This window comes from Gastrolobium bilobum, unplaced genomic scaffold, assembly GCF_033153095.1.
Source record: "Gastrolobium bilobum isolate Gb01-03AN ecotype WA unplaced genomic scaffold, APGP_CSIRO_Gbil_v1 utg909, whole genome shotgun sequence".
Classification (NCBI taxonomy): domain Eukaryota; kingdom Viridiplantae; phylum Streptophyta; class Magnoliopsida; order Fabales; family Fabaceae; genus Gastrolobium; species Gastrolobium bilobum.
Window position 1 is genome coordinate 1,119,634 of NW_026895707.1, and position 26,680 is coordinate 1,146,313.

The 26,680-nt window shown below is 31.4% G+C and overlaps 1 protein-coding gene across 1 annotated transcript in view; it reads left to right on the forward strand.

Moving 5' to 3' along the window:
• Nucleotides 1-3,819: 3,819 nt before the first annotated feature.
• Nucleotides 3,820-26,680, forward strand: part of LOC133292841 (uncharacterized) — a 43,781-nt gene continuing 20,920 nt past the window's right edge. The window contains exons 1-16 of the mRNA XM_061491307.1: nt 3,820-4,025; nt 4,244-4,303; nt 4,956-5,023; nt 5,305-5,365; nt 5,452-5,547; nt 5,783-5,838; nt 5,970-6,071; nt 8,738-8,862; nt 10,325-10,390; nt 14,891-14,965; nt 18,577-20,288; nt 21,402-21,567; nt 21,774-22,028; nt 22,559-23,054; nt 23,157-23,278; nt 23,447-24,283. Of these exons, the coding sequence (XP_061347291.1) occupies nt 18,631-20,288; nt 21,402-21,567; nt 21,774-22,028; nt 22,559-23,054; nt 23,157-23,278; nt 23,447-24,283 (3,534 nt within the window). The 5' untranslated portion in view covers nt 3,820-4,025; nt 4,244-4,303; nt 4,956-5,023; ... (6 more) ...; nt 14,891-14,965; nt 18,577-18,630. The remainder of the gene's footprint in view (nt 4,026-4,243; nt 4,304-4,955; nt 5,024-5,304; nt 5,366-5,451; nt 5,548-5,782; nt 5,839-5,969; nt 6,072-8,737; nt 8,863-10,324; nt 10,391-14,890; nt 14,966-18,576; nt 20,289-21,401; nt 21,568-21,773; nt 22,029-22,558; nt 23,055-23,156; nt 23,279-23,446; nt 24,284-26,680) is intronic.

A 26,680-nucleotide genomic window follows, 5' to 3' on the forward strand; every position in this document is an offset into this window, starting at 1 on the left:
AAATAATTATCTTACCTTAATTATGCATAGTCTTTATCAAATCCATGCTCCGACATCGATAATGTTATTTTATTAATTATTTAGCAGTGCAAATTCTTACAATAATGCTCTATCAATGCTTAATTAGTAACCGAACACTACTTTATATAGGGACTCTCGCCAATCTTACATATATACCTACACTTGACCCCCATATCTCTATACAAAAGTTAACTATTGAATTCAATTAATTACAAGTTCCAAGGCTATATGGTATGAATTATTTCTCTACCTACAACTTAATTAAATTCTTTGATTTAATTAATCCACACTACTCAACAAGGGTATGGATTTAGAAACCTCTATGCCTTAGCCTCCTCTATATCATATATGTATCTCTCGGCTTGCACACATGAATGAAATAAATCAAACTTGTTGAATAAATAATTAAACATTCATAAAAACTAAGTTTAGGCATTCATTACACTATTACATCATAGGTACTCTATCACTCAACGTAAGAAAATATTTAGCTCATGGTAAAATAAAAGAAAACAAAGAAGAAAAAGAATAAACCCATGGAAAGACTGAAAAGATAACAAGAACAAGCTATCCTAAGACTTCGCGCGCAGTTCTGCTCCAGCAATGCTCAGCTCTTCTTCCTCCTAAAATCTCTTTATAGGGCTCTTCCTATCGGGCTTGAACCCTTCCACTATCTCTCTATTAGTATGGAAAAATTAAATAGGAAAAGCTCTGAAATATGGCTTTGAGATGTTAGGCATCCAATGATGATTGTGTTTATGCCTTCATGAGCATTATATTTATAGACTTGGTTGATTTTGGCTCCAAGTTTAGACTTGGATTTGAAAGTACAGTACTGCAACTCGATCTTCTAGTGTTATTTGATAAGAATCCTTGTTAATCTAATCTTCCTGACTGTTTTGGATGAGAATGAGGTGTTATCTTCATTTAATTTAAGTGTTTATTTTCATAACTACCTTTTCTCATCCTAGTCTTGAGAAAATTTTGTGATGCACTTGATTTGAATTCAAATTTTGTACTTATTAGCTTATCCATTTTGTTACAGTGCAAAATACAACATTTTATTAATTGACCATTGCTATAGCATTGTTATGACATCAACCTACAAAATAAAATACTTAGCAAATTATCTATTCCAACATTAAAATCATACGAAAAACTATAAATTTAAAATATAATAATCTTAAAACACTTAACATCATATATCATGCATATTAAGTTCAATTAATCATGATTTATGTACTTTTATGTTAAATTATGCAATAGTTTATAAATAAAAAGCATAAAATTACCTCCCACTTAGAGAGTTAACAATGCCTGATGCATCATGGTTAGGGTGGTGATGGCCTGGTTGGTGGTGGTGACACGACCAACGGTGAACAGTGGCAATTGTTGGGGCTGATCGATGTGGTGGTGATTAGTGACTGGTGGTTGGGGAGGTGGTAGTCAGTGACAATGGTGATGGTTGGTAGCTCATGGTGATAGCCGATGGCGATGGTGGCTGATTGATGAATGGTGGTGGTGGTAGAGGTGGCCGATGGCCGACGATGTTGGCTGGTCGATAGCAAGGTGGACCTTCACATGCCCGACAAAATTTATAGGAGAAGAAAATGTGGCTGTATTTGGGATGAGAGTGATGTAACATTTGTTATCCTATCTTGTCCATTCCTAACTTGAGTCCCCTCTTATGATAACTTATCCTATTGCAGATAGGATAAAATGAGCAAACATGATAAGCTTATTATATCGTGTTAGTTCGCTAAACAATGGATAAGACCTTGATATGATAACTTATCCTATCATGACCACCAAACAGATCTTTAGAGTGGGGTACTGACTCTCAAAAGAGACACTAACACTCTTCCATTATTAAACTAGTTTATTTTCTTATAGAAAAAAAAGTATAATAAAGAGAAGATAAGTAAAACATCATGTGGAAGGATAAGTGTTGTGAAAACAGTGATTCTATACCTATGCAAGTGCACATATTAACAAATAATATATGATTTATGAGTCACGATATCATTTGCACAAAGAAAATTTTAATATATTAGTTTTACCATCTCACAACTTATTTAGTGAAAAATAATGTATCATAAAATTAATTTTTATACGATGATTAAACAATCTCAATTGACTTTTATTCTATACAACAGTTGCTATCACACAAAGTGAACCACTTTGATTAAGTTGTAACGTCCAGCCGCTTCAAGAATCAATGACTGTCCCCACATACTAACACGAGACTTTTTAGTATACTTTTTCCTCACTCGCACACTTGCTATGAAAACTTCCCAGGAGGTCACCCATCCCAGAATTGCCCCAAGTCAAGCACGCTTTACTATGAAGTTCTTCCTTTTCGAGCTACCGAAAAGTAGATGTATCTTGTTAGTATAGGTAGTACCAATTAATTCTTATAAGCTATCCTAAACTGTACAGTCTCATACCAGCACAGTCTCTGGAATTCCTCTCTTTCAGGTGTCGATTCGATTTCAATTCATTCGTTCTCGTAACCCCCCGCTGGAAGCCTATCAGGAGCCGCTTCTTGTCCATGCCCTTTTGCACCGGCGATCACTCCCCGCCCTCGTCAGCACCCAAGATGTTACAAAGTGTCTGTTTGAGAGATTTTTTTTTTTAGTTTTTTTTTCTCCTTATAAGTAAAAGCTAGTCCAAACAGGATTCTATAAAAACTCTTATAACAAAAAAAAATTATAATGAAAAAAAAGCAAAAAGCTTGATCCTGTTTGGATCTTTTTTTTTAAGCTAGAAGTTACTTTTAAGTTACAGCTGAAAAAATAAAATAAAAAGCTATTTGGTAATTATATAAATTTTTTAGCTTAAAAGCTATTTAAAAACACACTTTCAAGATAAGTCTCTTGCTCTATCTCTTTATATCTCAACGACTCTTCATTTAAAAAAAAAACATGCAATTCAAGAAAAACAAATAAGAGTTTAAAAAAAGCTTCTTTTGGAAACTTTTGACTTTTGACTTTTTCTTCATTATAAAAAAAAAGATATTTTCTCAAAACCTGTTTAGCTTAGCTTCCATTTATAAGGAAAATAGAAGCTACAAATAAGAGGATTCAAATAGGCAAAACACTCCTGGGAGAAACTTTTTTTAAATTGTATCAATTTTTTTTTTTGAAATGTGTGCTATTTTTTTTAAAACTCTTCTTTTTTAGCATTAACTTAAAAAGAGGTGCAAACATACTGTAAGTCGATTTTGAGTTGTGGCGCTCAGTGGCTAGCGAATTACTCTCCTAGGACTTGTAATATGATTAATATCTATCAGCCCTCCTCAGCATTTACTAGAGATGCTAGAAGAAGATAGGAATAGTGCTATGTCTGTTTTGAATCCTATTTTCTAATCTGTTTTTGGAGGTATGGCCCTCCCCGTTACAAAAAAAAAAAAAAGGTTATGCATTTTTTTCTCCCATTCTATATTCTCCATTTTAATACTATGGATTATTGTAGCCAAAATAATACAATGATGCTATATTTTCTATTATATATTTCGAGTAAAGTTTGAATTTAATTTCAGAAAGTATAAAATCATATTCATAAATAAAAAAAGTTCTGGTAGGATCTATATTTGGGCTCAGGGTGGGCAAATGTCCTGGTACGAGCATTAATATAATGATTTAATTCAAGCGTTATTTTTAAATCTCCAACCATCTAATAGTTATGAAAATTATAAAAACGAAAAATAAAATAAAATGCAAGCTCAAATATCCAACTCCAATTTTTTTGTCAGAGTAAGTTTATCTCTTTTCTCTTTTCTAGGGTTTTGATATTCGAGTTCAATTTTCCAGTGGAATTGACGGTAGCTTTGGGGTCGTAGATCGAAGTGAAGCTTTGCAGTAGTAGATAGGCGTTAGGGTAGAAGAGCGATGGGAAAAGTTTCGCCGAAAGAGAAGAGTTGGAAGATTCCAGAAGGAAGAAGAAAGTTACAGAGCTCCGTGAATAAGTATCCGAAGCCGGAAACTCTTGCTAATTATCTAATGGTTTGTGCTTATATTTTGATGCTTGTATGCATTTTTTCCCTTCATTTTCTTTAATAGAAAGCAATTTCTCAAATTCTATGTACTGATGAGTTTCATACTACATCCTGGGAAAGCAATTTCTCAAATTCTTTAAGACATTTGTTTCGGGTTAAAAGAAAAATTACCTTTATCCATGAAACTTCAATGTAATTTCATCAATTTTGCTTTTTGGTTTGCAGACTGTGGTTCACAGTGGTATTGCAGATCAGTTGCCGCTTTCGGAAATAATATTAAGTGATGTAAGCTAACACAAACTTTTGGTATTTGTGCATGTTCTGTCTTCATAGTGTAGGACCACTTTCATTTTGGTGATCTATCACAATTGTGATCTATGTTGCACCGGCACCCGACACGAGACACGACACGATATTCCGACACTCCGAAACGTTAATTTAAAAAAATGTTACATTTCGACAAGTTAGGACACATTTTGATATTAAATAACATGTAGTGTATATTATATTTAATATTCAATAATTTAATAAAAGAATAAAGTTAAACTTATAATACCCATTAATTTTGCAAAGAAACATAAGATATCTCAAATATTTATATTAAACTAAAAAAAAATGATAATCGTAATCCAACGAATCTAATAGTTGGAATTAAAAATGCAACGCAAACTTTTAACCCTGTTTTGAGTCTCTGTAATGCGTGTTAAAGAGTTGGGGAGTATTGGAGTGTCAGTGAGTGTCGGGAAGTTACGTCAGTGTTTTTGAGGTGTAGGTGGATTGTTATAGATTCTTCATTCAAAGTTTCTATCTTTTGATTGCAAACCTGTCCTCTTTTGTAGTATTAGGAGATGTTAGTTTGTATGCTTTCATTTTAATTTCTCTACTCTTTACCTCTACTTTTTTAGATTTCTAAACCACTTATTTTTGCTATATGCAGATGATCCGGAGGTTCCTTGTGTTTTAACATCATCGTGAATTCTTGAAGGATCATGTTCTTTTTAAGAGGTGTGTTTTGTTATTTCTTTTATTTTGGGAGAGCAGCAGGGTGGTATTTTTAAGGAACATGTAGATGTGCAATGAAATTTTAGCTCATGGTATTTTATCTATTTTCTGATGTAGACCATACCATAGAATAGATCCCATTGTGTTGTCGAAGATACACCAGACACATAGAGTTGGTTTTTTGAAGTTCTGGCTCTTTCTTAGTCTTTTTATTTTTTATTGCTTTCTTCTTTTATGTGATTTTTAATTTTATCTTCTCACTTTCTGGATACTGTTTTCGCTAGAGTCTTGGATGAGGCTACTGGTGCAAATCTTCGCTCCATAATACATGCAAATGATGACTTTGTAAGATTTGATTAATAGAGAATGAAGACATACCATTTAATGCAGTGAGTGTTATCTTTATTATTGACTGCTCTGTTATTTTTCAGGTTCTTTCTCTGTTGAAAGATAAAACTACTTTTATCCCGGAGTTGTTTGCTGGGTTAAAGTCTCCCACCACCTCTTAAGAATCAAAGAAGAACTTGGTAAGTCTTGATGAAGATATTGTTTTGTAATCAACTTATAACAGCCAAGGCTCTGTTTGGTATGCAATTGTTGGGTGGAAAGAGAGTTGGATGGGCCCCACATATTTTACATCCCTTCCTAATTTCTTTAACATTCAGTGGAATGAATCTTGTCTCCAGCTGCTGAGTGCTGATGCTTTTTCATATTTAGCCAGACTTACTATTTTGTTCTCGTGATCCTTCTGTGTCCATGCAGGGGGTTCTCCGATCTCAGTTACAAACTGCAAATGAAGAGACTGAAATTAAGAAAAGGTATGGTAGTCCTCATCTTTTGCAGAGCTATTTAGAGATTAGTACAAGACAAAGAATAATAAATGACGGAAACTTAGAATCTCTTAGGTGAAATACTTTAGAAAATAGAATGACAACATAATATAATACAGCGTACCAGCTTGCAAGCAAAAATGCCACCAATAAAGGAAGTATATGGAATCAGAGGGTCTGCTGACAAAATATTCCTTCACGAACAAATTAGCTTGGTTCTGGTAAGTTTTAAATTTAATGTTTTTTTGAAGCCAACATTGCAACACTGCCCTTTTGATGAGAAGTCTCTTGAGGATGATATATGCGTTCTACCTTTTCTCGAGTCACCTATTATATGAACATATTTAAGTTTGGAGACAAGATGATAAAAAATTAAAATTCAAAGATGAACCTCAACTAGGGATGTCTTAAAAAATGACTTATGAGTTAAGGATAACAAATACTATCACAGAAGTTACATGAATTGAGGGAAAGAGACTTAGCAAATCAAGTATATGTCTATTGTGTACGAAAAATTCAAGGAGACTAAGTAATTACTACTTTCAAATGGACAACGCAAGAATATTCATAGAAGGAAAGAAGAAATACAAGGAATTAGGAGGATAAGGTGTCCGTGCAGATAAAGACATAGTTCACAACCGAAATAAATGAATAAAAGTGTGCTAATCTCTCTTGTTGAAAGCAAATTCATCCCAAATCAGTTCGAGAAAGGTACGAATTTCCCCCAGAAATCCCAAACGTTCTGCACCAAACAAAAATTACCAATAAGTTTATTTGCACACTAAACAAGGACACTAAGAATTCGATGTTAGGTTTTTAATTTCTATCTTCTTGTCATGCGGGTGTGTGATTTATGTGTTTTTGTTATAAATATAGATGTTATAGTTATTGCGGGCTTTGAAAATTCTAATAAATCCAACGGACGTTTTGTTTTCTTCTGCATTTTCATTTTCATAAGTACAGCTTGATTTTCCTCTTTTTCTAACAAACCCTAGGGTATGTTTGGTGCATAGTATAGAATAAGGTCCGATAGTATAAGACCTGATAGTACAAGGCCTGACTGAATTTTAATACTATTCAGCATTTGGTATGGTATTGTATAAGATAATATCATCTAATATTTGACAATACACTGTAAAATAATATATAAGATAAAAATAAATATTTTTAATAAAAATATCTTTTAATAAAGAATTTATATAATTCTTCAAAAAAATGTCATATGATATTAATTTTTATAAAAATCTAATGATCAGTGTGTTCAAAAAATGAATTAATTTTTATAAAATTAAAAATATCCAATATTTTAAAATTTAATATATTGAAAAATTAATTTTTATTAATTAAAATAATATATTAATTTTTGAGAATTGCACTGGTCAACGATGTTAATACATTAATCTCTTATCAGGCTTAATCCTTCATTCTTAGGCCGGATTAAGTTATACATCATTTTGATGTATTAAGGCCTGATAGTATAAGACCTGATAGTATAAGGCTTGATTGTATAAGACCTGATTGAATTTTAATATTATCAAGCGTTTGGCACGGTATTGTATAAAATAATATATTGTATAAGATAATATCATCTAGTATTTGGTATATAATACTATATATGATAAAAATAAATATTTTTAATAAAAATAATATTTTTTAATAAAAATAATATTTTTAATAAAAATATCCTTTAATAAAGAATTTATATAATTCTTCAAAAAATGTCATATGATATTAATTTTTATAAAAATTTATTGATCAGTGTGTCCAAAATATAAATTAATTTTTATAAAAATAAAAATATTCAATATTTTAAAAATTAATATATTGAATTTTTTTTATTTTAATAGATTAATATTAAAATAATATATTAATTTTTTAGAATTACATTGGTCAACGATGTTAATACATCAATCTCTTATCAGGTCTAATCCCTCAGCCTTAGGCCGGATTAAGTTATACATCGTTTTGATGTATTAAGGGATTATGTTGTATAAGCTTATACTATACGGTGGTCACACCAAACAACTGAAAATGTCATAACGTATAGTATAAGCTTATACTATCATGCCTTATACGTCACACCAAACAGGCCCTAAGAGATTCTGATGTATAAGCTTATACTATATGATGGTCATACCAAACAACTGAAAATGTCATAACGTATAGTATAAGCTTATAATATCAGACAATATACGTCACACCAAGCATGTCTCTAGAGTCGCCAATTTTTATATTTTTTAAAAATATAAAAATTTCATAAAAGTTTATAAATTAAAAGAACGTGTTTAACATTCATCGAAACTTTAAGGATTTATAAAATAATTTAACCTATTATTTTATAAGAATGTCAATAATAGAGAAATTTATTTCATTGAAATATATATATATATATATTTGGAAAAAATTCATTTCATTTAAATATTTTGATTTCATTTGCAAATTTTTTTAGATTTCATGTAGTAAATATTAAATTGATTCCAAGTCTTTATCGGGATAATCTAATGTATAAAAGTAGACTTAAACGCATTCGGCCGTTTTTGGCAGGTTGTGCTACAAATCTCAGTGCCAATATTGATTTCTACAATTTAGTGAAAATATACTAAAATACAAAATTATATTCTAAAATGAATGTTAATAAGACAAAACATGTCCAAATTGAAATAAGGAAATTAATTTTGGCTTGGAGTATTATAATAAAGTTCTTAAACAAGTATGAAAAAAAACAGTATTTTAAAAATATATGTATACAATTTTGATTCGAGTTTGATTGGATGGATTTTTATATTTTGATTGGATCCAATATAGTTAATTTTCATTTTTCACTTTTAATATATATATATTTTTTTAATTTTCCTATTTTCCTATTAAATTGTTTGCATACGGGGAGGTCCAGGGACATAGCCGCCCTTCCTTAACAAGCCGATGCATTCCCCATCCGGGGGGCTGACTGGTTGGACCTGCATGTAAATTTGATCTAAAGTCAAATGTGTCGGTGCTGATCCGAGCTTTGCGGTATCCTGCTTCCTTCATTACTTACTTCAAGCTTTATTTTCGAATCTTTAACTCATTTAATATTTATGAAAAATATAAAAAAGTGAAGAAAAACAAAATACAAGCTCATATAATAAAGTTTTCAAAGATGAATTCAGAAGTTGTTTGAGCTAGTCATGTGAAGAAGAATTAAATAAGTAATACAGGATCCAAAGTACCTCAAACTTAAAGTTTAGTAGTGGCAACTTGTTTTCGTATAAGCCAAACTGTCTTTCTGATTGCTGAAGCAACTTCAAATTTCAATTATTTGATATTTTCAGGTTGTATAACATCAACAATAATGATTATAAAAGTATACTTCAACGCTTAGGACCGCTATTGCCGGGTTGTAGCATGTGAACGTTAACAGAAGAATTAATTAATGAAATAGATAAATGCCTATATCTGGGTATTACTTCAAAGCAAAAGCTTATATTAACCGGATTCCTCCAATCACCGGATTTGTGCTACAAATCTCTGTTTGCCAATACTGATTTCTTCAACTTCATTTTCAAAACTATCTCAATGCTTTGAAGTGATTGTAGGAAGGATTCTGTAGCCTTTTCCTTCGTATTACTTCAATATTTTTGATACCTTTGAAGTGGTCTACGTAAGGACCAATCACAATTTGATCCACCGTATTTGAAGTTTAGGTTGGTTTCTCTCTCCGTCATTTTACTCAGAAGCTCCTTTAAACATAATGCGTGTTCGTCTATCATGAGAAATATTTGCTGCTTAGAATTTTATGTTCCAAACCTTTACTGTAATATAATATTTGGTGTTAATCTTCTATACCAAAAATCCTGGATGATAAGCTATATTGAACGGTTTGAAATGAAAAAAAAAAATTATTTATACCAAATTTTTTTATATCAAACTATATTAGTTGATTTTGTTTTTGAATTGCAAAAACTATAAAGAAATATTTGGAAGAGCCAATTAAAAAAGGAATTTTTGCGCAAAAGTTATTTATGTTCACAAGAATATTATTCTTTATTGGAGATGACACTCTCTTATCATTTGAAGGGAATTTTATAGAAAAAAAGGTTTTTTTTTATCCATTTACCCTTTTTTTTTGGTAATATTTTTAAAGAGGGCATTCTTCCGATTTTTTTTTAATTGAGATATTATTCATTAAATATTAAAAACAAATAAGTTAGCATTTACAATCTTACAATTTATTTCGTGAAACATATATTACAGTTTTAAAGTTTATATATGATTAAATAATGGGAAATAATACTCTCATGCCACATGAGATACTCTCATTTTCCTACACAAATTCGTTTTTCGTGCCAAATAATTTTTCTTTTCTTTTTTAATATAAAATATGGGACCCACATTTAACTTCTCTCTACTTTTTTTCTCTCCTACAATCCTACAACATAAGAAAAGCTAAACCCTTAAATAATCCATTGACTCTTATATTACACTTTTGTCGCAGAAATCGAAGCGAGTCACAGAAGTTTGAATAAATTTTGAGGATATAACGGCTTGTGGACCTGCTCTGGTATGTATGGTAATGCATTATTTTCTCGTTATATATTCATCATTTCATTAGTTATGCTGGTTAATTAATTGTAGCCAAACTAGTATAATGGTACTCTATGTTTTATTATATATTTTGAAAATAGAAATGAAAGATCAGAATACTTAGGGTATTGTGTTCTAGTTTTTTTTCTTAGAATAGTTATGAAAATAAGTGTTTTCTGTGTTTTTTTTATGGGAAAAATATTTCTCCGGTCACCGGAAATAAAGTTACCTCCAGTGAGCTCAAAACGACGTCGTTTTGGTTATAAAATTAAAAAATTATAATGATAAAGATTAATATAACTCTGCAATATATTAAAATTACAAAAACATCAAAACGACATCGTTTTGGATTCACTGGAGATAACTTATCTTCATTAACTGGAGAAATCTTTTACCTTATTTTTTTATTGTGTTTCTTTTATGGGAGGGGCTATATTTACAACCCAAATAGTTTATTTTGAAAGTTAAAAGTCAAAATAAAAAAAAAAGCTGTTTTGAATTCTGTTTTGGAAAACAGTTTTTTAGTTTTGAAAACAAAAAAATAAAAAAATCTACTTGATAATGGTTATTCTACAAAAACGCATCTAAAAACTGTATGTGTTTTAGGTTTTAAAACTAAAGTCAGAGAAAATCTCATAGATGTTTTTGTTCTGTATTTTGGGTTTTGATTCTGAAACACAGAAAAACACGGAGATCTGTTTTTTCATTTATGGCAACATAGTATTTACGTAAGAATTGAAAACAATAGAAATTTGAACTGAACAGTATAAAGACTGCTTTTGCATCCACTTCTATTGTTCTTCAATTTTTAAAATTGTTTTCAAAACATTGTCATCAAACAAGTTCTTTCTTCTTTTATTCTACAAAACAATTTTTAAAATTTGATCTACAAAATGGTTCTAAGAACCAAAAAAATTAAAACACAATCAAACATAGCAATTTTCTCTAAGGTTGATTCTAAAAACAAAAAAACAGTTATAATTTTAATTTTTTTTTACAAAACAGACTTTATTAAATGGTTTTTTTTTTTTGTTCTAAAAACCAAAACTTACTTTTAGAAACAGTATTCAAACAAGGTCTTATTTTTTTTTTCATTCCAATTTTTTTTAAAAATTATGGGATAGGATATTGTGACAACCAAGTAAAGTTACAACCAATATTACTACAAATCAATCTCACCGTTAGATTGATAGTAGCGATCCGACAGTCCTCGTTGAATTCTTAAATAGCCCCTCCGTCGTCGTTTCTCTCTCTCCCCCTTCTCTCTTCCCTTCTCTCTCTCTCAAGCAGGGAACTAGATATCTGTGAATTCTAGGGGAAGAGTTTCCATGCGGATAATTCTGGCCTGGTTGTTGATGACAATTTATTTATGTATTTTGATGATATTTTATATGAAAAAGTTACTGAGAAATAAGCTGAATGGGATCATTAGATATTTGGATTTTTATGACAATCATTGCTAGGCTATTTTGTTAAATTCATTCTCAGTAATCTTGGTGTTATTCTTTTGGAAGTTATGAAACCATTGATTTCCTTGGTGCTTTCCTGAAAAAAGCATCTGAATTCATATACCTTGTGATTTCTTTAAACAGGTTGGTCACTAGAACCGCGATAATTGATCTCCTCAAAAAATCGAATTAAATATGAATTCAGATGTATTCAAATATTAATGGAACTAGAACCGCGATAATTGATTTGCTCAAACAATCGAATCTGGTAAAAATCGAACCTGATAAAAATTGAACCCTAGCTCGTGAGAGAGAGAAGGGAAGAGAGAGAAGGGGGAGAGAGAGAAACGACGACAGAGGAGCTATTTAAGAATTCAACGAGGACCGTCGGATCGCTACTACCAGTCTAACGGTGAGATTGATTGGTAGTAACATTGGTTGTAACTTTACTTGGTTGTCACAATATCCTATCCCCAGATATAAAAGGTAAAATTTTATCATCAATAAATTTTGTAAATTATTTTCCTTTTGAAGTTAGAACATGTTTGCATTAAGAGGAATTGCTTTGATTAAAAATAAAGATATTTCTCAACATGCTAGTCATCGAGCTATTCTGATCGATATGGTATAAACCACTCCCCGTCAAACCCAACTAGCGAGTGTGGGGTGGAGGAAATTCTTGTACGCAGCCTTACCCTTGCATAATTGCAAAAGACTGTTTTTCTGGATTCGAACCCATGAACTTCATCTTATAAAATTTCTTATCTTCTTAGCCCTTCTTCAAGTACTGAAAAAAGAAAAGGAAAACAAGCAGCATATATAAATTTATAGGTGGATTAACATGAATTTAAATAAAAATGTATATACACTGATTTTTCAATTATAATAAAGTGGCTTATATTAAAATTTTAACCTATACTTAAAAACTATAAATAAGTGAAACTCTATGAGATACAATTATTAGGTTTTAGAAAGTGATTCATTTTTGTTATATGGTAAGAAAAAAGATATTTGAGCAGAAGTATAAACTTGAAATAAATAAAAAACCTTAAATGAAATATATTTGTGGTCTTTCTCTTTTTAATTAGAATATTACATGTGAATCTTAATATAATTTGGAATATAATTATTTTTACTAATATTTTGGTATATTTGCTATTGTATTAGTCTATTCTAAAGTTTTGTCTTGTCATTAAATTATCAAAAATACATTTTTTAGTTTCGATTTTTCTTACTCTGTACATTCTCATCTCATCACCAATCATATTTAACTATAAAGAAACCTACTTAAAAATGTTATAGATTAATTTGATTTGATTTTCAGCAACTAATTTATATGAAAAGTATAATCATGTTTATGCAACAAATTTGTTAGATGAAATTTTGACATTTTGTTTGTTAAATTTATTCGAGGTCTCATTTTTGTCACAAATATTTTCAAAACTCATGAAGCAATATACTTTTTTTTTGGTAAAAAGAAAGGGATTAAAGCCCCAAACAACACAAAACTAGCTCAGAGTAACTCTCCGAAAATTACAGACCAACGAAAAATCAGCCAAATATAATGGCACAATCCCAGGAGGAGGAGAATCAAAAACAGTAAAATTATCACTCAAATGATGCTCCAAAGGATATTTAGACAACCAGTTCGCACAACCATTACTTTCTCTAAACACATGAACCAGATGTACCTTCCACTCTTTTTGTAACCATGCTCGAATGTGAGTCACCAAACGAGACTCTCGAGCTGCTCCTTCAATTTTAGAGAGCAAAGTGATCACTGAACTAGCATCACTTTCTAAAACACAACGACGCCAACCACCATTCCAAGCCAATTCAAGACCTTTTAGTACACCCGAAAGTTCAGCAACAAAGGCGGAGCACTTACCAATGTGATAGGAAAAGCCTTGAATCCATCTACTAGTCTCATCCCTCAAAAGACCTCCCCAAGCCGCAACTCCAGCATTGAATTTGGAAGACCCATCGGTATTAATCTTAATCCAACCAGTAGTACGGGGTTGCCACACAATAGGAATATGCACCTGTCTTCTACCAGACCTCCCAAACGCACACTGATTCTTAGCCGAGATAACCTCTTGCACCGTTATCACTTAAGATGTAATGTTGTTTTATTACTCTCTTTTTTTAAGATGTCTGTTAAAAAGTTGTAGTACTATTCCTAAAGGAAACAATCAACATATTATTATCAGTAATTTAGTATAAATATTTGGCACTGGTTCAAGTTTTTAAGATATGGTGTGATTTTTTTTTATAGTTTTCTTGAAATTCTATTGTGCTCTCAAAGTTATAAATTCTTTTGTTCCATGTCTTTCAATATAGCTGAGCAGTTAGGGAATTTCTCCTCATACAATTTAGGCATGTAATTTAAATTATTTGTGATCGAAATATTCTTAAAATACATAATTCATTTATTCTTATACATGGAACTTATTGAATTTGAATATTTCTTTTTTATCATAGTATCCTATGAATATTATTGCAGAACTAAAAGGAATAAGTTGATGTTGCATATCACATTTATAATTTTTTTTTGTTAAATGTCACTCAATTGATTTTTTTTAGTTGCTAAACTAAATGAAAAATTACGAGAGTTAATAAAAACGGAACTTTAGCACAAAAGTTATTTAGGTCACAAGCATTAAGCACAAGATCATTCTTATTGAATTTCACATTTTCTTCATTAGAGAGCCATTTCTCTAGAAACAGAAAAAAGTATAAAAGAAAAAAGATTTGATTTGCACCATTTTAATTTTCCTTTTAAAGATGGCATTCTTTTTAATAATCACTTTTTTCTTTTCTTTTTTATCATGAGATCTTATACAATTGAATATTAAACAAAAAATAAGTTATTGTTTACAATATTATAACTTATTTGATGAAATATCATATATCATAATGTAAAAAAGCTTTTACGGTGATTAAAAGATATTGATTGACTCTTATTCTTTTTTTTTTTCTTTTGTTAATAGAATGATTGACTCTATTTCTATATTACAATTTTGTCACAGAAGTCAAAGTAAGCCCACATCAGTTCAAATTAATTTCGAGCATGTGCAATTTATGAAGCTGCTCCAATCTATATGGTAATATCTTTTCTCCCATTCTATATCCTCCATTTCCATTTGGTTACATACGTTGATTAATTATAGGCCAAAATATTTAGGCGATACTATATATTCTATTATGTATTTTTAATAAAGTTTGAACTTAATTTATTGTACGTATAAAATTATATATATAAATAAAAGGGAAAACTTCAAAAAATCTACAAGTTTTCTCAAAATCACTTAACCCCCTCCCCGAAATTTTTAATCATTTACCCCCCTATTTAAAATTTCTTTATCACTTACCCCCCTAATTTGATTTTCCATCCAAAATTTTGTTAACATAGTTAAATTTTAAAAAAAATACCAAAGTTATTCTTAATAAAAAAAGAAAAACATAATTTCTTCACAAATACAATTTTAGACAAACTCGCGGAATGTTTTCTTTAAGGTAGCCTTGTTAGAATTAGTAATTATAAAAATTATTTCCTGCAAATTCCATTGCTATTAAACACCGCACTCACAATTGTTGGTATCGTTGTTCAAATAAAATGATTAAAGAGACATCATCTCAGCAGGTTTAGATCTTCTTTTTTCTGTTATAAATTTTTTTGCTATTATATGACCAACAAATCTGACTTTATAAATTTAGGCTTTAATGTTTCTACGGTGAATGTAGATAAGTTATCTACATTCAATCCTAAAATGACGTCGTTTTGAGTTGAAAAATTAAAAATTATAATGAAAAAGACTGTTATAACCCTGAAATACATTATAATTACAAAAATAATGTGATTTTCGCCTCAAAATGACGTCGTTTTGATCTCACTGTATATAAGTTATCTACATTGACGGTAGAAAAAGCGAACCCCTAAATTTATTCAGAGCCGCACTTTATTTTGCTTGCACAACAACTCAAAAGCTTTACATTCTGTGCTTCATATATGCCTTGTTTTTCCCTTAATCATATGATATTACCAAGCAAACATTCAGAAGGTGCTATTTCGTTTTTTTCTGTGTCTTTGAGAGTAGAGGGAGGATTCAATCCATGATTTACATTCATGTCTTGCTTACGTGAGTTTGTCTAAAACTGCGCTTGTGAGGAAATTATGTTTTTCTTTTTTCTATCAAGGGTAAGTTCGGTACCTTTTAAAAAAATTTAACTCTGTTAACAAAATTTTGGATGGAAAATCAAATTAGGGGGTAAGTGATAAAGAAATTTTAAGTAAGGGGGGGTAAATGATTAAAAATTTCGGGGAGGGGGTTAAATGATTTTGAAGAAACTTGTGGAGGGGTTTTTGAAGTTTTTCCTAAACAAAAAGACGTTACGTTATCTCAATTACCATAATTTCTTTTAAAAATAATTAAGTAAATTTTTTTAAGTAATTTTAAAAGGGGAAGGATATGCTTACCACCAAAAAAGTTTACCACATTTACAACTAACCTAATTATCGTTGATTTTCGTCAATCAAACGGTTATAGTTTATTAGATTTATTGAAAATTAATAATTAATTAATAAATACGACTCAATAATTTCTAAAAGTTTACTACATTTACAACTAACCTAATCACCGTTGATTGACGGAAATCAACGGTGATTAGGCTGGTTGTAAATGTGGTAAATTTTTTTGGTGGTAAGTATATTTTCCCCATTTTTTTAAAATATGAGATATTATTTTTTACTAAATTTGTTATTTTTTCTTTAATAGTTTTAAAAACTCTAATTCAAATATGAATAATTAATTAAATTCACATTTGATTTTAAATAGTGTAACTAACTTATAATTTGGTGTATAGAAAATTGTTCGGTCATAGAGAACCGTAGAATTATACTGTAGGGTATGCGCTCAGAGATATCCTGTAGACAAATATCTTGGTTGACTTATAGTCAATATCTCAATCACTGCGCACAAGCAATAGCCAAGACGTGAGTGTGTGCATAGTGTTGCCAATAGTAGTAAATGAGTTCAGTCTGTGTACCGGGGGGTCTTTAGCCTTTTATTTATAGGGGTTATCTCTCAGGTTTGGGCTGTGTAGATCTCCCAGTTGATGTAGGACTTAACCTCTTATTTGTAGGGATAAGGGTTTAATCTTCATTATCTTTATCATCTTATGCTGTTAGGATAATTGTGTCATTATCTATTAAGGGATTCATGGGTAGGTAGTTAGGATATGGATATATTCCATAACAAGACTCATAATTTATCATAAAATTATATGAATTAGTAAATAATAAATTTTACCTTATTATTATTGTTTGGTAACAAATATACTTTACCTTATAACATTAAAAAAGAAATGAAAGAGAATATTTATTTTTTATTTTTCTTCTAAATATTTTCAAAGCCCAATATTTATGGAACATGTGGACAAGGTATCCTATAATGGGGGTATAAGTGTACAATTTACGCTAAATTATGCCAATCTTAAACTTTTATTTAAAAAAATCATTAAGTTGGGAAGAATTTGATGAATTTTAGAAAAACAATTGGATGAAAATAAAATAAAATAAAAAGTGGTGGGGCGAAAATGAAATAAATAAGGTTAAGAGGCAAAAGATAAATTTTTTTTTTTTAGTAATTTAAAGATAAAATTTTACCATCAGTAGATTGTTTAAACTTATTTTCCTTTTGAACTTGAACATTATGCATTTATAGGAGTCATTTTGTTCTATAGTTTGGTCAAAATATAAACATATTTCTCGCGATGCAAGTCATGATCTAATAGATATGGTATATCTTTTAGAATTACTCATATTTTAAAATAATCCTTCAAGTACTGAAATTTTTTTAACAACCAATATATCTATATTAGTTTTTCAATTTTAACGAAGTATAAATAAGTTAGCTTTATGAAATATAGTTCTCAAACTTTAGGAAATGGTTCATTTTTCTTGTGCGAAGATAATAAAATATAGCACAAGTATAAGCTAGAAAAACATATATGATATTACAAAAAAAAAAAAAAAAAAAACATATATGCAACGGGAAATGTTTGCAGTATTTTGTTTTATTTTATTTTGCTAGAATTAACTTTCGAACCTTAATATATGTTATGGCTATTTATATATACTACAGTTATTATGTTCTACTAAAATTTAAATTTATTTACGAAATATCCTATTTGTCTATTACAAAATTTTAACATGTCATTTAAATATATTCATTCAGTCTCGGTTCATTTTACTTTGTACACTTTCATCTTATCACAAATTATATTTAACTATGCAAAACGTATCTTAAAATTGTTATAGATTAGTTGAATGCAATTTCCAACAGCAGATTTATGTGAAAAAGCATATTAATTTTGTGAACTAATACAAATTTGAAGAAAATTAGCAAATGCTAGAGATCTATTTGTTAATTAATTTCACTTAAGGCCTCTCAAATATTTTCGACACTCATCAAGTGATATACTTATGCTCAAATTAGATGTAATGTTAACCAGTTTTATTAATATTTTTAATTGATATAAGACCGTAAACTTATCTCCAAAGTAAATAAATAAAGTAGTATCTATTATTGGTTTGCATCCTCGGGAAAATATCGTGGAACGACAAACTCATCTCATCTATTAATTTAAATTCATTGATTTACATTTATTCCCTTGTTATCATAATTAAATAATCTTCTTGTTTACGTGCATGCAGGGAACGATGTGGTTGATATATACATATTGACCTCAGTAAAGTCAACGATGAAAGATGGATCATCTAATTATTTGGTGTTCTCAATTGGCGAAGTCACCTCGTATGAAGGCGTGGCTAAAGCAGCAAGTATTGATTCCCCTACTGGAGTATGAGGCAAGAGTTCGGACACTAGAAGGTGCTGTTCAGAATCTGAAGAAAGCTAAAGAAAAACTTCAACACAAAGTTGAGGAGGAAGAAAGATATGGGAGAGGAATTCACGAAGATGTTAAAAAATGGATAGAAGGGGTGGATGAAATCATTTCTGAATATGATCGCTTCAATGGGGATGAAAGTAAGGAACTTGCCATATTTGACTTGTTTACAAGTTGTTACCTTCCTAAGCCGGGGATAAGGTATCGTCGAAGTAGAGAAGCATATGTTATTAATGGGAAGGTTAATGGACTACTGCAAGCAAAGCATGACACGCTTTCTTGTTGGCTTGGCCCACCCTCCATGGCTGCCTTTTTTTCTAACATTGGCTATGAAAGCTATCATTCGAGAGCAAAAATAGTGATTGACATTAAGGCAGCATTGGAAGACCCAAAAGTTAGAATGATTGGACTTTATGGTTTAAGTGGTGTGGGTAAAACCACTTTAGTCAAAGAAGTTGCTAAGGAAGCCTTAGAAGATAAGGCGTTCGATGTAGTGACTATGGCAAACATAACCAGAAATCCTGATATTAGAAAAATTCAAGGACAAATTGCTGATATGTTGGGGATGAAATTGGATGAGGAAAGTGACGTTGCAAGAGCTGCTCGAATTCAAGAGACGTTAAAGAATGGGAAAAAGAGCACACTTATAATCCTAGATGATCTTTGGGCTAAATTGGACTTCAATATGTTGGGGATTCCATCCGAGAATGATGACCTGAAGAATGTCAAAGAAGAAAAATCCCCTGAGGCTTCCAGTATTGGGAAAACAGAAGAAGCTTTAAATAAGATGAATTTAAAAAATCTCTTGGGTACCCCCAATAAGGTGAAAACAGAAGAAACTCTTGGTCGTTTCAAAGGGTGTAAAGTTTTGCTGATTTCTGAAACCAAACAAGTGTTATTGAGTCAGATGGAAGGACAGGGGAACTTTATTTTCTTGGTGGAAGCCTTACAAGATAAGGAAGCAGATACTCTGTTCATGAATAAGGCTGGAATAAGTGGTACGAATTCTAAATTTACAAAATTAGCTGCTCAAATTGCCAACAAGTGTCAAGGGTTACCAATGTCGATAGTTACAACTGCAAGGGCATTAAAAAATCAGAGCCGCTCGGTATGGGAGGATGTTAACCGAAAGCTTGAATGGCAAAAATTAACAGGAGCGCCTGAGTTTTCAACAAAGTTGAGTTATGAACTTTTAGAAAATGAAGAGCTCAAGTACACTTTCTTACTTTGTGCTCGCATGGATCATGATGCATTAATTATGGACTTGGTCAAATACTGCATTGGGTTAGGTTTTCTTCAAGGAGTCTACACAGTGAGGGAAGCTAGAGATAGAGTATATGCATTGGTTGGAAAGCTAAAGGAGTCTGGTTTGTTGTCTAACAGCTATTCAAGTGATCATTTCACCATGCAAGATGTTGTTCACAGGGCGGCTTTGTCAATAGCATTCGAGGAGGAGAAGCATGCATTTACAATGACAAAAGGAAAAGTAGATGAATGGCCTGATGAGGGTAAACTTAAAAGGTACGCTGCTATTTCCTTACATTATTGTGATGTCATTGAGGGGTTTCCTGGAAGTATAAAATGCCCCAGACTTACAGTATTCCATGTTAACAATAATGATCCACATCTAAAAGTACCAAACAACTTTTTCAAAGGAATGAAAGAACTCAAAGTGTTGATATTGTCTGGCTTTCATCTATCACCCTTACCTTCGTCAATTACATGCTTATCAAAACTCAGAATGCTTTCTTTGGAGCATTGTATGCTAGGTGAGAAAATATCCATCGTAGGTGAGTTGATAAAGTTAAGAGTTCTAAGTCTTTCAGGATCCGATATTGAAAAATTGCCTGTTGAGCTTAAGCGGTTAACAAAGCTCCAAATTTTTGATATTAGTGATTGCTTCAAACTTCAAAAAATTCCATCCAATGTAATAAGCAGTTTGATTAGTTTGGAAGAGTTGTATATGAGAAACACTTTGATTCAATGGAAGGATGAAGAACATACAAACCAAAGTGAAAATGCTAGTCTTTTTGAGTTGAGCCATTTGAATCGGTTGACAACTCTAGACATACAAATCCCAAATCTTTCTCAATTGCCAAAAAACTTGTTCTTCGACAATTTAAATAGTTACAAGATTGTAATTGGAGATTTGAAGGCATATTTAGAGACAAATTTCAAGATGGCAGAGAAGTATGAAGTATCGAGATTTTTGGCAATACAATTGAAAAATGGCTTTGACATTCATTCGCGAAAGGGTATCAAAATGCTATTCAAAAGAGTTGAAATTTTGTTGTTGGAAGATCTCAATGGTGTTGAAGATATTTTTTATACATTGAATTTGAAAGGATTTCCTTTTCTCAAACATTTGTCCGTTGTAAGTAATACTAACATTCAATCGCTTATCAACCCAAAGGACAGACAAAATCCTGAGAAGGTTTTCCCTAAATTGGAGTCTTTGTATCTCTATAATCTCAACAACATGGGAAAAATATGTTCTTGTAAACTTTCAACCCCCTCCTTCAGCAAATTGAAAGTCATCAAGATCAATATCTGTGGTAAATTGAAGAATGTTTTCTTAATTTCAGTGGTTAAACTTCTAACGGTTCTTGAAACAATTGAAGTTTCTGAGTGTAGCTCGATGAAGGAGATTGTGGAAACTCAAAGCAACACAGTTGAAAATGAGCTTCTAAACTTTCCTGAATTACGCTATTTGACGCTGCAATCTTTATATGAACTTATTGGGTTCTATCCCATTTCATCAACCGAAGGAGAAACTAGCAAAATACTATTCCATGAAAAGGTGTGTTTAAAATTGTCATGTGGATTTTTTATCTTTTACAATTCAAATTCTATTTCATATTTTATTTTTAAACAACTAGGAAAGGAGATTGTAAGTTGTTACACTTAAAAGAAAAAAGACATTCTTTTTTCTAGCAAGAATTAACTTGAGAAAGTCAGAATCAATTCTTGAATTTTTGGAGACTAATTCTGTATGTTGCTTTGCAGATTGTCTTTTCCAAATTAGAGAGAATGGAGTTGTCCTTGATGCAAATCGAGAAAATCTGGAGTGACCAACTTTCACTAAGTTCCTATTTTCAAAATTTGATACACTTGGATGTGAATGGTTGTTGGAATTTAGAATATTTATTACCATTTTCAATGGCCAAGAGTCTAGTGAATCTTCAAAGTCTTTTCATTAGTGAATGTGACAAGATGGTATGCATCTTTCCCCAAGGGAAAGGTTCCCTTGCTACAATGGAGGTACGTAGGTCGGTGATATTAGATTCTCTTTTTAGATCTTTGTATGCCTTCACTTTAACGTTGAACTATTATCCTTATTAATTTGAAATCTTTGTTTGTTGTGAGACCTGGGATATTGAAAACTTATTCAGAAACATACATAGGATATGCAGAATTTGGAAGAACCCTACATTTTCATGTTCAGATACTAATCAGCTTACTAAATGTGGACACTAGATAGTTAGGTCATACCACAAACCCCTTAACATAATGTGTCACGAATCACTCTTATGATTAAGATTTCAAATTGCAATCTGCAGTTGCAATGTTGCGATTTTGAGAAATATTGTGATTGATTTTGTTTGCGTTGTAATTCGTAAAAGTCATATTTGTACACATTTTTTGCAATTGCTGCAATGATAATAGAACAATATCTTAACCCAAACCACAATTTAAAACCAATATAATCAAGCTCTCTATTGATTTGGTTTCGTTTACGTTAGACATCATTTTTACTTCAACTAACTTATGACTATTGTGAATCAAAGCAGGGTAGCATCTTTCCAAATTTGAAGAATATCAAACTGAGGAGCATGAAGAGTTTGAGTGAGATATGGAATTCAAAAGTGTCTTCAGATTCTTTTGGCAAACTGGATACTCTAATAATTGAGGAGTGTGATAAATTAGACAAAATTTTTCCTTGTTATGTGGAGGGAATATTTCAGAGTCTATGCAACTTGAGGGTTACTAATTGCAAGTCATTGAAAGCGATATTTGAACTAGACAATGAAAAACGACATGTTGGGCACGAAACCAACTTGCAAGATGTTCATTTAGAAACACTCCCAAAGTTGAAGCAGATATGGAAATGGAACAATGACCAGGAAGGGATTCTTAATTTGTACAATCTGCAAAAGATTGGGATTCATGATTGTGACAGCCTAGAAAATATATTTCCAATTTCTGTAGCGAAGTGTTTTTCCAATCTTGAATACCTTGTGGTGCTGGGTTGCTCTCAATTGAGGAAAATTGTTGCCAAGGGAGAAGGTACCTTCACAAGCAGTCCTAATCCTCCCATCAATTTTGAGTTTCCTAAATTAACCACCATCAAATTAGTGAACCTATCAAAACTTGAGAGTTTCTATCCAGGATATTGTGTATTAAGATGCCCAGCATTGACTGACCTGTCTATTGAACGTTGTGACAAGTTGGAACCATTCAAAAAAGAAATTGCTGATGCGCAAAGCAAGTCAGTCCTCTTTCCTGAAGAGGTAGTAGTAAGCCTTTCAACTCTAAAGAATTCTTTCTAAATCATAGAAAAATTATTTTAGAAGAAGAGAAAAAAAAAAACCCAAAACTTTCAATGACATGAAACATATAATTCAAATATTTATTTTATGTAAATTTTCTCGTTTTTAACATTTATTTAATACTTACAGGTAATTAATAAGTTGAAGTCCATGCAAATTGAATCGTGGCATGCAAAGTCGTCAAGCAGCTACATGGGCGACGGGAACTATCGAATGGACAACTTAGAAGAGCTTCACCTATATAGATTATCAGATACCAGTATTCTATATTCTTTACTTCATAGGAATCCTAATCTGGAAAGCATATCATTGAATAATTGTTTCTTTAAAGAGATAGTGCCTCTCGAAAGTTCTCGTGAAAATGAAAATGTGGGGGTCGTTCCTGAGTTGAAAAGCTTGAAGTTAATAGATTTACCTCATCTTCAGAAGATAGGCTTTGAACGAGACATAGTTCTACAAAGGATAAAGTTCTTGATTTTAAAGACATGTCCTTGTTTGGTCACTATTATGCCTTCCTCAATATCTCTCACTCACTTGACAAATCTAGAAGTGACTAATTGTAATGGATTACAAAATTTAATGCCACCATCGACTGCGAAAAGCTTGATTCAGCTTAGCACATTGAAGGTAATTAAATGTGAATCTCTGAAGGAAATTGTATCAGAGCAAGGAAATGGAGAAGAACATGGAGGCAAAGTTGACATTGTTTTCAGACAATTAAAAATTCTAGAACTTGTATCACTGAAGAGCCTCGAATGTTTCTGCAGCTCCAAGAGTTATGCTTTTGAGTTTCCGTCAATGGAGAACTTAGTAGTGAGTGCATGCCCCAAAATGGAAACTTTCTCAGCAGAAGTCAAAAGCACACCAATTTTACGAAAAATATATGTGGTGCAGGAAAAAGAGAAGAAGAGATGGTATTGGGATGGTGATTTAAATCATACAATAAAAAAAATGTTCGTGGAAAAGGTACGCATATAAATTTACGAACTGATTTTTCATGTTCTGTTGTGTTCTTTTTCATATTCTGTTGTGAATTTTCATATTTTCTTTTCTCTTGTAATAACTGTTTAAAGAAAATAAATAAATTTCTTTAATAATCCTTTGTTTGGATTGGTGGTAAATAATATGAAGGAATTAAATAAAAACTTAAAGCATGCCACTTATGAGATGTTTAAAAAATAACATAGAATGTTATGAAATTTAAATAACTCCATGCCACTATAACCTTCCATTCTCGAATTTTCTTGGCGGGTAAGAGATGAAAAATTGAAAGTAGAATGAAACAATTTATAAAATTATGTTTTTGTCATTAGTTTTAAGATTTAGTGTGTTTGAAATTGAAGTAATATCAATAACAGCAAAGTTATAATTTATATTGTTTCATTTCCTTTCATTGAAGGCTTCATAAATCTCCACTCCTTGACCAAAAAGATAAAATTACTGAAATCATTCATATAAATGCACCATTGTGTTTGCGTCAAGGGACGATTGACATAAACCATTGTCACCAAAATGCACTATGGGCATATATACCTTAACCTCACAACCACCCTGAGATTACTATTCAATCCCTGTCTACGCCCAACGTAATATATAACATCGAAGTTCATCTTCACCATTCGTATTTGTAGCTTGATGCACCCGAGTAGTGGTGGACTCAGAAAATTATATTTGTGTGTGCATATTTAGTGGTGGGTGCAACGCCGAGTTTTTTTTAATAAAAATTTTAAATGTATTAAAAAATAAAAAAATTTAAACAAAAAAAAACTTCAACTTAATATAAAAAAAATAGTAATCAAGAGTCAAATAAGTTATTACAATAAAACAATTATATTCAAAGTAAGTTTAATTTTTTAAGCCTAGAAAAGCTTAAGTTATTATTTAATAATATATTATTATTTTATTTAAAAAAAAATTGATTTATATATATATATATATTACTAAATAAACTGTAAATCCATGTGAGAGATACACGTGTTTTGCAATAAGGTTTTCCGGTTCAGCAACTCTTAGGATATGAATGTTGGCCGCCACCAAGAACGGGTCTTTTAAAATTGACGTCTTTGTCAGGCTCTTCGAGATCATTATACACATCGTAATCGTATATCCTCTCAAAGCTCTTACGTTCACCTTGTTCATTGCCACGTAAATGTTCCAGTTCCTCTTCAATCCTTCTAGTGTTGCTGAAGGCAAACAAAACTGTGTCTGCACTATAAATGATCACTTTCATCCACCGAAAAAAAAAATTAATGTCTGCAATTGCAAACATTAACACTTACATAGGTCTGCCATTGCACCTGAGCTGACTCGTTTGGATTGGGCTTTTCCATTATTTATTTCTTTATTTAGGGAATTTTATTAATTGCTAATTATTTCCTTTTTGTTATTTTAGATTATGTTTGAGTGTGCGTTAATTGTGCGTTTTTCTTTTGATTGCGCATAATTATAGTTATTTACTTTTTTTGTTATTTTATTTTTGCCTATTTAAGGCTTGGAGAACCCTATTGTTAGGAGGTTGTTTTTGGTTAATTGAAATTAAGAAAAGAGAAATAGTGTTTTCTCGCAATCTTTGTTTAGTTCTTCTTTCTATTTAGTCAATTGGTTACTGTTTTGGCATTATTTGGTATCAGAGCCTAGTTGTCACTTAAATGGCTGAACAGAACAATGGCGGTCGAGGTCGAGGTCGTGGACTACGGGGTCGAGGCGACAGCGGTGGTAGAGTGCATGGTAACACCCTTTATAGCGGCGGCGAACAACCACACATCGACGCGCGAGACGCCACAATGGTAGCAATGACTATTACAATGGCAGAACATGGTAGACGAATTCATGAGCTCGAACAATTGTTTGCCCAAACACAGTTGGCCAAGTCAGATGAAGGATACGAATATGAAAGATCATCTCATGAGGAGGAAATGAGATTCTAAAACTGGAACCAAGAGAGACGAGGACGAAGTCAACCTGGAAATCAATCCTTTTTTGCTAATATTGAGGTGAAGATTGAGATCCAGAATTCGAGGGCACCACTCATCCAGATGAGTTTATCGACGGGTCGCACACCGTCGAAAAGGTCTTTGACATCATAGACTTGACAGAAGACCAGAAGGTCCCGATCTATGATGAATATGATGAAGAGCAAGATGATGAGAATCCTGTTATGGATGCTCCAATTTATGACGAGTTCTTTATCTATGATAAGTATGATTGGGAGCAAGACGACGAGAATCTAGAGGTGGATGAAATCTCTTGTAGTGATTCCGATGGAAAGTCAGTTATTAGAAATTCTAATATCTCTGACAAAGATGAAGTTCTACCCAAAGATATCATGCATAATGATCCTTCATCCAAGAAGTCTTTAGTTTG